We start from the raw sequence: 13,196 nt of genomic DNA on the forward strand, positions 1-13,196 counted from the left end.
CTCTACGAAAATGAATGTTTCTACAGTATATACCGGTAGGAGATATGATTTAATTCATGTCAATGATGTAGCCATGTTTATGACTTTTTTTCTACAGAGCCATTGCACCAGTAGAGAAATGTGTTGTAGAAAAGGCTTCATCTTGTCCTATGAATATGAGAGCAAGCATAGAACAGTCATTAGTACAAGTTTCCTCAATGGCCCGAAGTGTATGTCCTGATATGAAATCAGATATGGAAGAAGAAGATAAGAAGAAAGGTAATTATTTGGGATAATATTGTTTGGTGTTGTTTGTTTGCTGTCTTTAGGTTTACACTGCATCTCCTGTTACAACTATTGTTTTTTGTTGTTTAGTATCATGATTTAATGGACCTTGTGGCATAATTGACAATATTACAACACAGGTAGACTTAGTTTTGATATACATCAAATAAAAAAAAAAACTATTGTTAGCTTATTTTCTCATGTTTTCATTGTTGATTAGAATTATTCAGCAGTATCACAGTTTCATAAAATCTTACAATGCAATATTTGAATGAATTATTTATCTCTACGTGTAAGCCCTTGTTCTACATTTTTGTCCTAGAGTATTCAAAAGTGGCCTGGGCAAAATCATTTAGAATAAGGCAATTGTTTGCTATCTTTAAGTGAGTGAAGATTTTCTCTCTTATAGGTGAATGTAATATGGAGAAGGCTGGTTGGTGTACTTCACAGCTTCTCAACAAAACATCAATGATGTTGGAAGGCAAAGGGAACAAAAAAAGAACTTGTGGGTAAGTTTGTTATGTAGAAAGTCATGGTTGTTAGAAGGTCAAGGGAACAAAAAAAGAACTTGTGGGTAAGTTTGTTATGTAGAAAGTCATGGTTGTTAGAAGGTCAAGGGAACAAAAAAAGAACTTGTGGGTAAGTTTGTTATGTAGAAAGTCATGGTTGTTAGAAGGTCAAGGGAACAAAAAAAGAACTTGTGGGTAAGTTTGTTATGTAGAAAGTCATGGTTGTTAGAAGGTCAAGGGAACAAAAAAAGAACTTGTGGGTAAGTTTGTTATGTAGAAAGTCATGGTTGTTAGAAGGTCAAGGGAACAAAAAAAAGAACTTGTGGGTAAGTTTGTTATGTAGAAAGTCATGGTTGTTAGAAGGTCAAGGGAACAAAAAAAGAATATGTGGGTAAGTTTGTTCTGTAGAAAGTCAAGGTTGTTAGAAGGTCAAGGGATAAAAAAAAAGTATATGTGGGTTAGTTTGTTCTGTAGAAAGTCAAGGTTGAAATGTATAGTTATGGTTTAAAATATGAGTTATAGGCTTTTGTTATTACAGCAAATGCCCCAAATTGATTTTCATAATTTTATATTTTCTTTTGATGCATAAAAATTGACATGTATTATGAACAAGAGATAATATTGTAGATTATTACTTGAGAAGTGTTCTATTGATATTAACCCCTTTTAAAAATCCTGAAAGTTTTAAAAATACTAAATAGAATTGAGGGAGGAGTACTTATATAAATTGATAGTGATGAATTTTATTTTTCCTTATATTTAATGTATAATTGATAATGCATGTAGAGAATGCACACGATTGAAAGAGAAAAAAATATTTATATAAATTTTTATATAATAAAGATTTTTTTCTATTTACAGTGAGATGGCAGAATTATTAGAATGTGCAGATATGATGTCTATGAACTGCCCAGGAGACCAAGGGAAAAAGATAGATGCTAATAGGCCTCTGCTTAAATTACTGGTAGAGGGGGCTTGTTCTCCAGGTAAAACTTTTTATTTAGAAACAGATTATTTTATCATGATTCATGGATGTGTTTGGCCAACTCTTTGTCTTATATTTTTATTTACATTAATCTATGACATTCTGATATCTTCAAGGACAGTTTCTCTCCAATAAAAGTAACTATAGAAGCAAATGAAAAAAATCTGCCAGAGTACAATTCTGAGACAAACCAGTGGAAGTTTTGTGCATTTTTTCAACACAGTTTATTAACTTGGCTTCAGCTGCAAATAGATATTATCTTTTATATCTTTTTCTATGAAAATTAAATCTTTAATAGAGATAGAGATAGAGTTAATATCTTTATTCATATTTCTTACATAGAATTTCATGTAAACTGATTAATATGTAATCAGATAAGAACAATCTCTACAGAAAAATCATTCTATTAAACCATTTTTTGTGAGGACATTCATTTATGAATTAAAAACTTAAAAATTATTTTTGCTATTTTTCAGATATGGAAGAAAACAGTAAAGGTAATGTCATTAATGAAATCTTTGTTTGTGCATAATTTTTATAGAGTCAACGTTGTAGATTATTATATTTCAATTACTTTGAATTAATTTCCAAAAAGCGTTTTCTTTTTTCCAAGAATTGGGATATAAGGTAATTTAACAGTCATAGGGTTTTACTGGTGTTTCAAAGGGGAAGTGTTCTTAAGAAAGACCACATCAACAGATATGTTTAGATGTATAGCTTTATAGCATGATTGCAAGTTCTTGTTATATCCAATATCTCTGGTTAGCTATGGTATCATATAATGTTTGACACTGTGTATTTTATCTCTTTAGAAATGGAGACTTGTAGCATGATGGCAGGTGCTTGTTTGACACAATATCTGTATCTAGCTATGGGATCATATACTGGAATGTGCAGGTAAATAGAATGTTTGTTTTTGTTCTACTTTTTTTTATATGATTGAAAAGAAATTTCCCCTTCATCTGAACACTTTTGTAATTTGTATTTTACATACAACAAAAATGGACTGTCAGATTTGTTATCTAATGATTTGGAAATATTTAACAATTTTATAGTGTAAAGTAAATTGAAATTATGGTTTAAACAAATTCAATGAATAGTTGATACAAAGTTTGTGTAAAAATAAATATATTTTGTTTTAAATCTCTAAGGATTCAAAACTTTTGATATTTTTTTATTCAGCCAAGCAATACCATCTCTAGCCTGTTTGAGAACAGCTACAGAAATATGTCCTTCACCTTACAAATATGTTGTTGCCAAAGCAACAAAGCACCTAGCAACTGTCTCCATGGAGATGTGTGGATCAAAGGGATGTAGTTCAGATATGGCATGGCATTGTATTGAGGATGCAGACAAGTATATCAAAGCTGCTGGTTCTAAAATGTTGGAATCTCCTATGACTTGTGGGTAAGTAAAGTCTTCTACGCTTAATATTAACTGAACTAACATGCAGTCTAGCATTCAATTTACCAAAAGCGATAAGAAAAAGAGATATAAAGCAAAATGATAAAAAAAAAAAGCTTTGAGATGGAACACGGCAATGAATGTGCTTTTCATGGATAATTTTATTTAAAGACATACAATTATGGTTTGATAGTTTATAAAGGTTTGATAAGGTAAACATTATATCATATTAAATATAGATTTAGTTAGGTATAATTTCCAAAACATTTACATTTCAGAGCTGTGATGGGATCTCTGATGTGTGCAGTGAACCATACTGTCCATTGTGAGAAGGGAGACAACCCTTTCCTTGAAATGAGTATCTGGAGTTTAAAGGTTATGATGGACATGTGCCCCAAAAGTAAATACAATGAAGCTATTAGTGCTGGACAAAACACTACAGCTGTTGAGGCTATATTACCTATACAAATTCTTCTTGGACTACCCCAAATCAATAAGGAAACTCTTTGTCCGTAAGTATGATTTGTAACATAAGCATACTGGTCTCATGGGTTTCCATCTTAAAAATGCATTGTGATGTCACATTTTCTATTGAAAAAGCAAGCATAGTATGAATTCATATGACATCAGATAACATATGATCTGACCATATAATTGTCATTCCTTTGTATTTTTGTCTAGTTTGCTGCATTTTTAAATTACATTGGTACATATGTTATTTATTTGTCTCTCATGCATATAAGTTTATTTAAATAATTGATACAAAACTGTTACAAATGAAAAAGAATTATATTCAATAGAATAATTAGGTCTCACACAAACAGTGGGTGTTGAACATTTTTTTATATCCTGATAATTTTTTTTTTGTAGCTGTCATAATTCTTAAAACATTTTCTTGGAATGACGAAAAAAAATTCTGATAATTTTTTTGTAAATATTTTTAAAACATAGATGGAATATTTATCCTTCAAGTACCAGAGATGATGATAATTTATGTCTGTTTATCATTATTGATATTATTCTTTCAGACAAGCCAAGATTGCCATGGGAAGATTTGCTGAGATGATGTTGTATATGAATGTATCTCAGTTAGCACATGCTCGAGTCAATTCCTATGTCATGGAGAAAATTGTTGGCACTTACTGTTATGATGAAGACATGTGGAAAGATCAAACAGGGCACCAGTCTTGTAATGTTTCCATGGTGATGGCTTGTGCCAAGGAAGTTGATATCCCAAGTAAAATATCAACATCAGTTTTCAATGGTTGGAAACCAGTTTGTGAGTAAGTGGTCAAGTTAAAGAAAATATGTATGGTCCAATGGAAATTGCTCAGTTGCACAAATGTATGTTTTTTCTTAAACATGTTTCTTCATCATACAAACTTTTATAGCTAATCTCAGATTTAGCAGCATGGTGAATTATCAAATAATGTTTTAAAATATCGATTATAATTGTGCTTAGTAAGAAAACATGCTAAACTTCTTCCAAACCTATAAAACACACCTTGTACACATTGTATTATTTTTATGACTTTTCAACAGAGCCACAGAGAAACTTCTTTGCTGCATGCATAACATGTCCAGTTCCTGTTTTGACCATAAAGATGTGTATGCCATGATCCAGCTTGGTTCTGATGTGATGGCTATGGTTGGTGACCATTGTCCACTAAAGGAGATGCAAGCCAGATCCATGAAGTGTACACCCCGTCCACAACCTTGCAACACACATCAAGCTTTAGTAGAGTGTTATATGCCACTCAAAACTAGGAGTGATGTTACACAACTTTGTCAGTAAGTTCACAGAAGTTTTATATTTATTGCCAAGTTCTGACCAAACTAAAAATAAACCAGCTTCAAATTTCTTTGATCATGTTTAAAAATGTTACATTTAATTGTATGTATTGACTTAATAAAATAAAAAAGTTAAATAATATAATATTCAATTTCAACTGGACAAAATTTCAAATGAAAATTAAATTGATCCACTCAAATCAGCCGTCTATATCAAATAGCCATATCAGTAGATATGTATAAACAGTATCTGATTTGTTTTCCCTTTTCCAATAAATCTTTCCCAATGTTATAAGCACCCAGCACGGACTATCTGTAACCTTTTCATTGATAATAATTGAACTTATTTAAGCTTGCAGCAAACTTTTTTTTTTACAGGAATTTGACAGATATAGATCACTGTTTCCAAAGACATCTTAGAGGCTGCATGTCCGCACAGGTTGCGCCACATGCTAATATCCTGAAGACCTATCACTCCATGTGTAATTCCCAAGCTGATACCAGTAGTTTTGTACATGAAGACCAAGTTGTTGGCTCCACCAAGTGTTTGATGGGAATGATGGAAGACATGAGCCAGGGTTTCCTGAAGGAAACATCGGCTAGTAAGACTGTTTGTAAAGCTGTAGCCTCTTTCTCAGCATGTAAAGCCCAATGGGAGAACCCACCACCCATGTATACATATATGACCAGTACAGGAAGTCAAAATTATCAACATTTCAACAAAACTTTCTGTAGTAAAGGTGAGTTGATGTATAACTATTGTAAAACATAAATAATATTTGTTTAAAAAGTAAAATAACAAAAATACAGACCTCAAATAAAAATAGAATTTAGAAAGTCCTTTATCAAATGTCACAATCAAAAGCTTATATATACATCAAATGAGTGGAAAACAACTGTCATATCCTACTTTTGTTTTACTTGTTTTTACTTTCATAAAGTTAAAACAGAGTTTCTAGTTATATTTATTATTTTGCAATTGAATAACTAAAGTTTATATTTACAGGTTACAAAATGACTGTCATAAATTGGAAATTTTATATTAAAGGAAAAGTTTATTTTCATTTTAGAATATTTGCAATGCCCATTCAAATGAGCATATATATGAAATACATTGAATTATGAAATTTGAATTATGGCAAAATCTGATTAAAGAAGAAGCTATGGGTCACCAGTAAAACTACATTTGCGATGTAAAATTGTCAATTGACAGACCTACAGTACTTAATTGTATGTTTCAGATGAACCATCCACTGTACCTGTGGCAGAGCAGTATTTTTGTATGACAGAGGTAGCCTCTATGTGTGTTACATCATACTTTACCAGACTGACTACATGGATGGTCACTCCTGTGCAAGATAGAGAAAATGTTTGCATGTGAGAAATTGTTTTTATTTTTAATATAATTCATAATAGATTGTGTTTGTTAAGGATGTAGTCAGGTTATATTTAGGATACTTTGTCAAATGTTTAGACTCCTTGTGTTTTTTTCCTACCGGTACAATGCAGGGAGAAATATTTTGCTCCATCACACCCACATTTCTTTTGACAGAATACTTCAACAGCTCATAAAAGGTCCATACCAAAATTAGTTCTAGATTTTTTTACAATTATGCAAATGCTAACTAAATGGTAAAAGTTTTGAGTCAGCCTTTTGAAGACTGTCTCATGATCAGTTTGTCATAAAGTTCTGAACAGTCAAATAGGATTGTATATGTTTTTGATTGTATATGTTGTATCTGTTTATGTCTTGTTTTCAGTGCTATGAGTTCATGTCTTGTTTTCAGTGCTATGAGTTTATGTCTTAACTGTTAATGAATTATATTTGTATTATACATGTATTATTACAGGGAACTGGTAACTGTTGAAACTTGCGTTAAAAATGCATTAGCATCCTGTTCTACGGGAAGACAACAAATGTACCGTAACGTAATGGAAATGATTTATTTCTACCATGAAAAAGCATGTCCCACAATGCCATATCAACAACTTTTATTATACCAAGATGATGTCTGCTATGAAGAAACAGCAGCTATGTGTGCTGAGGGATTTGGAAAATATCTCTCTACTACTTCTGGATATAATAAACAAGAATCCTGCAGGTGAAAATTATTCATTTTATTGGGGAGTGTGAGGAGACAGGACACAGAAGCTATAGAATTTTTACACTTTTTCTAAGTGGAATCTAACATTAGTTTCAAAGTTTGAGATCGAGTAGAAGTAATCCTCAAGTTTGTTTGAATGAAAAAGACAAAGATCATCTCTTTTCTATACTCTTTAAGTTAGATCTTACCATTAAATATCTTAAAAAGTTAACTGATAGGAATCATTGTTAAATTGAGAAACTACAAATCTTAAAGCAGGTAAATTTTACAAACTACCTTTACTGCTATTATTGTATCAGAATATCATTAGAACATTAAACAAAGCAGAAATGTATGACTTAATTGTAGGTCTATGATATTTCATTTGAAATATTTTTTGGGAATGTAAAAAACAAATTTCTTTATTTCAGACATTTTGGAGAAATGATTAAATGTCTCCACTACAGTACTAAGAACTGCACATATAGTGAAGCTGCTTATGACAATGTTGTGTCCATTGTTAACTCAGCCAACAGCATTATGGGTAATACATGTCCATTGATGACAGCTGTGGCCTGTGATACTAAAAACTGGAGAGAAATTGTACAAAGAATGTCATGTGATCCTAAGGCTGCTGAGAAATGCATGATGGGATTCAGTATGTCTCTTCCTGAGAACATGGATAATGATACAGCTATGTGCAGGTAACATCACAAATATTATTATACCTTACATATATTACAACCAATTCTATTGGATAACAACTTATCACGTGACATGGAATAATTCGGATAATTTTCATTTAATTGCAAGGGAGGACAAATAACCCTTAACATTTACACCAGCGGTAAATTACCCTATTATTCACCGGCGAATAACCTTTTTAGTGTCTAGATTTGCACTAGAGTTACCTCCCATAAAAATGATGTCACAGACTTAAATAAACAAGATGGCAGCATTCATGTTACACTGACAGCCCATTGAGAGATGAGGAAATAAGGCTTTGGAAATGAATAGAGTGCCAGCAGACGATGATTTCTCTTAATATCTAAAGGTCCTTTTCAGGGCCATAAATATTTTACAAAAAGATTCTAGCTTTGTTGTACATCTGAGAAATTCTTGAACACAAACATGACAAATGTATTTTCTTGAGATGATTTTCAAACGTCAACTTGTGTTTGTTATGTAAAAAATATGATAAGTGTGCAAAAGGCCCTTCCACTGTTAGTTCGGTATAATAAAACAATTGTGGCCCCTTAGAATCGATGAATATTCAAAATTGTCAACCCTTAAAAGTTATTTCACTTCGGGCTATGCCCTCATTGAAATAACCTTCTCATGTTGACAATTTTGGATATTCACCTTTTCAAGGGGACATAATTGTATATTGTAGAAATGTGTAATTTGACAAAAATAAGTACCAATCAAGTGTAAAACCTCTTTAAGTAATTTATTTTTCAACAATGGCAGGAATAATGAGAATTGGCAATGGTAAAAAATGCGAAAATATTACATAATTATTTTTGTGATTGCTAGAAAAATCATATGGCTGAAACATTCCATTGTATTAATAAGTTCTATTTTAACCCAATGTTGTAGTATAGGTCAGTCAGTCATCCTTTTTTTTTGTCAGTATGAGACACCATATTCATTTTTTGTTGGATCTTCATCAAATTTAGATGAATGTTTCCACTTAACAAAATGTAGTATGAGTTCATTTACAAGCTAAAAATCTGGACTGAGTATACATTATTTTGGAGGAGAATTGTAAAATTATCCCATGTTTATTCTTGTCAAAGGTATTATAAAAAAAGGTTTATTCATTTTTTTTAATCAGAAATTCTTGAAATTTGTATGAAGCTTATATTCTTTAAAACCTTTTTGATATTGATATTCTAAAATTGGTGGCCATTTTTAGGGGGAACAGCCACAGGGACAATTTTCTGTTAGTCAAATATTCAAGTTATATCTTTGTTAGGTTTTTAAAACTTTATAAACCTACAACTTTGCAGATCTTGTTTTGATGTTAAACGTAATGTTCATTTTGGTTTTTTTTGAAGTATGTATAAAAAAGCAACAGAATGTGCTGCTCTTCACACCTTATCATGTGACCATAGCAACCCACAAGCTGCAATGGTGAATCAATCAATGTATGTCGCCATGGCAACCTATGGAGCACGTTGCATGGAAAAATATGGAATGACAGAGGAAGAGAAGTGTTGGATGAAAGAACCTTGTACAATGTGGATTGAAAACTGTATTCCAGAGAAACCTGATGAAATCTGCAGGTATGAAGTCTGTCAAGCCTTATCCTTTATGAAAAAAGTATTCATATCAATAATTTTACAGTTTGACTTAGTTCTTAAAAATTGTTTGAATTGCATGAAATGCACTAGTTTGTCTTTTTTCAATCCTTCAAAAAAATAATTGAAATATTTTCTCATAATTTTTCAATCCCATATAACATTAAACATTGGACATCCACAAAAGTTATTATTTTTCTAACTTAATTTAGTCATAAGCTCAAATTTAAGGTCAGTCGTAAAGTACCAGAACCCCTAATTGCTATAGTGCTTGTTGTTGATTATGCAAGGAATGATTGGATTTCTAGGGTTATTATAATATTACATATATTTCAGCAATGTAACTAAGATAGAAGCATGTTTGTCAAAACAAGAGGAAAGTTGTAACCATGATTTCAAACTTATTAGAGCTGGTTTAATCAGAGATTTCCTTACAATGAGAAATGTGTCATGTGATGTCATGAATTTGAAAGGAAGTCCACCAACTGCGAGCCCAAACGTTATCGGACAATGTTATCTTGATCTGAAAAATCTGACTGACATGTATTTCATGATGGAAAATCCAGGTCACGTGGATATTTGTTATGGATTAGAGAATTACCATCACTGTGTGGAGACAAGTTCAGAGAATTTACCTCCACTTTGGAAAGGTATTTGGAGACAGACATCAACCATGATGAAGCAGGCTACTATGACTAACTGTAAATTTTATGGTGAGTGAAATCTTTGCTACTTGCATCAACTTCAGCTTAATTAAAAACAAAAATTGTCCATGTCAAAGTTAATATCAAATTCTAAGATATATCAACTGATTTCTATTCAAGGGGATTTCATTAGAGTTAAATCTATGAAAAAATATCACCCTTAGGTCCAGAGAAAAAAGACCTTATATGTGAACTTTGAATTTTGGTTAAAGATATACAGCTGGATAGGACAGGTTTTTGCCTATGTATAGAGTGGACTTTTTTAACAGATTTGACAAAATTTTCACGACTTGTACAATTGAGAAAAAAATGGCATCACCTATTGAAAAAGTTAGTAAAGAAGCATAAGATAAACATAGCTGTCTTCTGATTTTCATGATATCCATCTTGAAGTTTTGTTTATATTTAAATATTCAGATAAAATATTTGTTTTCTTTGTTTCAGAGCGTATGATGATGGAGATGATGAGAAATGATACTGATGAAAACGACGGTGATGACAGCGGTGAGATGAGAGATAATGGGGACATGGGAGATAACTCTAGAATGATGGCAATGAATTATACAGGTACAAATTACATAGGAAAATTTGTTTTATACTCATAAATAGATAATCTGCTCATATCAAAATAAAATGCAGGTACAAACTTGTCCATATCTATTATAAATTAGATATGAAAATCTGTTGATCATCTTTTTATGATTAATAAGTCACTTGCCATGCCAAAAATTGATTTATGTGAAGATAATATTAATTTACATTTTTCTAAAAAAAAATCATAAATTTCATCACACAAAATCAAAGCCATGGTATTTTTTACATTTAAAAAATTTCCAGTAGACTATTTTAGATTTATCTAAATTGACAATTCATGGTCCACCTTTGCGCCCAATGAAAGATACTTCTGAAAAACTAATAATGAGTTCATGGTACATTTATTTATATTATGAATAGGTTAGATAGACCCTTTTAATCACTAATCATTTGTATTGTTTAACAGAACCAGAAGACTGTAAACCTATGGAAGCAGCCAAGTGTATGTTTGAATATATTGGAATGACAGCATTTTCCAGTTATATACCATTGATGGACAGACCTGGAACTTGTTGGTAGGTATTCAGCTTCTAAGTGTTAAAAAAAGGGGAATGAAAATATAATAAGGAGGCAATTAAAAATAAAAGCTTAATACAAATTAAAGACACCAAGGCCATGAGTTGTTGAGATAACTGTTTTTGGTCTTATGTGAAACATAATCTGTGAATTTAAAGCTGTTCTTGACCTTATGGGAAACATAAGCTGTGAATTTAGATGGCAAATTTTTGGTAATTTCTGTTTATTTAAATCATTTATACATGTATTAGACTTGGATAATTGCAAGCTGGATTGACATATTTTATGGAAACTTATTTCTTGTTGAAGACTGTCTATTTTCCTTAAGACGGCTTGTAATTGTTTGCATCATTGAGCTGCTGTCCTATTAACTCGTACCACACATCTTATATTTTTCATATGGCAATTTAAAACATGGGTTATAGTTTATATGAGATTTTGTTAGCTAATGAAATTTAATCCTTTAATTTGCAGGTGGAAAAAGCATGTGACTTTACCTTGTGTTTCTAATCATACAATGTCATGTTCAGCTCGTACTCGCCAAAAGTTCATTAAAATGTACGAGGTTACACGTAGAATGGAGCTTGCCATTGGAATGTGTCCAGAAAAAGAACAAATGGAAAAAGAAATGGACAATGATATGATGGGTAAATGTCAGCCACAGGAAGCTGCTAAATGTATGGGCATGCTCAGTGGTGCTATCATTGGAAATGTTGGGAAGGAGACTTCTGCATTAATTTGTTCGTAAGTTAAATTTTGATTTCATGAAAGGATAATTTCCTGAATATATTACAATTGCTGAAAAATCTGTTTTAATTGAAAACTCATATAGAGATTTGTAGCAGACTTGAAAGATCTTTATTTTTGCTTAGCACAAGACTTTCGTAGTAAAAGATGAAATGACATAAATAGCGAAATTATTCCTATGTTTTAATGATTTAAATTCGCCAAGGGTGTTGCACAACTGAAAAATTGCATTAAAAAAAAATCATGCTGTATTTCCTAAAATTGCAATAATTAATCATGCTTTTTTGTCAATTTTTCAACTACAGTGACTTATGTATAACAAACATGCATATTTTTTTTAATTAAACCTTTTAATATTATTTTGATATATAAATTATTGGTTGAAATAAAACATTGTATTCAAAATTTTCAGATCTATTGGGCCGGTTCTTTCTTGTGTAGTGGAACAAACATGGACATGTGAAAAAGAAAAACGTGAAACTATCGAAAGACAATGGAACGATCTGTATCCTGTTGCCATGACAACATGCATGATGGGAACACACAAGGAATCACCAATAATGTCATGTGATGCAATGAACCCTAAGGTTAAATGGTCATGTGATATGCCACAGGCTTTGATGTGTATCACATCCTTACAATCTAAGATGATGAAAGGGGATGATGATTTGTGCAGGTTAGTAAGGACAGACAACCTTGAAGTCCAGCTTATCTTTTGAGTACTTTTGACTGTTGTAAATGTCAAAGGTTAAAAGTTAATGTACCAATTTTTATCTATATAAAATGGAGAATAAAATAGGGAATGTGTTAAAGAGATAACAATCTGACCAAAGAGTAAAAAAAAAACAGTGGAAGGCCACTAATGATCTTCAACACAGAAAATCCTGCTACTGGAGACAATCAACAGCTGGCATATTTTTCTGTCAAAGAATGAATTTTGTTGTGATACTGAAGCTGTTTTTAGAATAAAACATTAATGAAAGTTGCATCATGTCCTCTTACTTGACTGATATTTCATTGTTATTCTGTTTACAGTGGGGTACCAGATTTCAGATCCTGTATCTATAAATCTTTATCTGGTTGTGAACCAACTCACCAGGAGGCTATGAAAGTCATAGTTGCTAAAGTACACAAGAGAATATCTGACCGTTGTCCTAAGGCCAATTGTGATATTTGTGGAGCACGCCAATGTCTAATGATGTTTAATGCTACAAAAGAAGACATGACTTGTTTGTAAGTAAATTAAATACGATTCTTTGTGTTACTAAAAAGTGAAATTCACATGGCAGAGATGT

General features: G+C 31.6%; 1 protein-coding gene across 2 annotated transcripts in view; it reads left to right on the forward strand.

Moving 5' to 3' along the window:
* Positions 1–13,196, forward strand: part of LOC134715647 (uncharacterized) — an 89,582-nt gene that overhangs the window by 25,452 nt on the left and 50,934 nt on the right. For both annotated transcript variants that reach the window (XM_063577976.1, XM_063577977.1), the window contains exons 21-40: positions 98–258; positions 674–773; positions 1,635–1,759; positions 2,235–2,255; positions 2,571–2,655; positions 2,941–3,165; positions 3,441–3,674; positions 4,191–4,445; positions 4,705–4,953; positions 5,332–5,693; positions 6,195–6,330; positions 6,804–7,055; positions 7,469–7,741; positions 9,098–9,325; positions 9,677–10,053; positions 10,489–10,611; positions 11,045–11,153; positions 11,629–11,898; positions 12,314–12,577; positions 12,937–13,134. In XM_063577976.1, the coding sequence (XP_063434046.1) occupies positions 98–258; positions 674–773; positions 1,635–1,759; positions 2,235–2,255; positions 2,571–2,655; positions 2,941–3,165; positions 3,441–3,674; positions 4,191–4,445; positions 4,705–4,953; positions 5,332–5,693; positions 6,195–6,330; positions 6,804–7,055; positions 7,469–7,741; positions 9,098–9,325; positions 9,677–10,053; positions 10,489–10,611; positions 11,045–11,153; positions 11,629–11,898; positions 12,314–12,577; positions 12,937–13,134 (4,047 nt within the window). The remainder of the gene's footprint in view (positions 1–97; positions 259–673; positions 774–1,634; positions 1,760–2,234; positions 2,256–2,570; positions 2,656–2,940; positions 3,166–3,440; positions 3,675–4,190; positions 4,446–4,704; positions 4,954–5,331; positions 5,694–6,194; positions 6,331–6,803; positions 7,056–7,468; positions 7,742–9,097; positions 9,326–9,676; positions 10,054–10,488; positions 10,612–11,044; positions 11,154–11,628; positions 11,899–12,313; positions 12,578–12,936; positions 13,135–13,196) is intronic.

Source organism: Mytilus trossulus, chromosome 4, assembly GCF_036588685.1.
Source record: "Mytilus trossulus isolate FHL-02 chromosome 4, PNRI_Mtr1.1.1.hap1, whole genome shotgun sequence".
Taxonomy (NCBI): Eukaryota; Metazoa; Mollusca; class Bivalvia; order Mytilida; family Mytilidae; genus Mytilus; species Mytilus trossulus.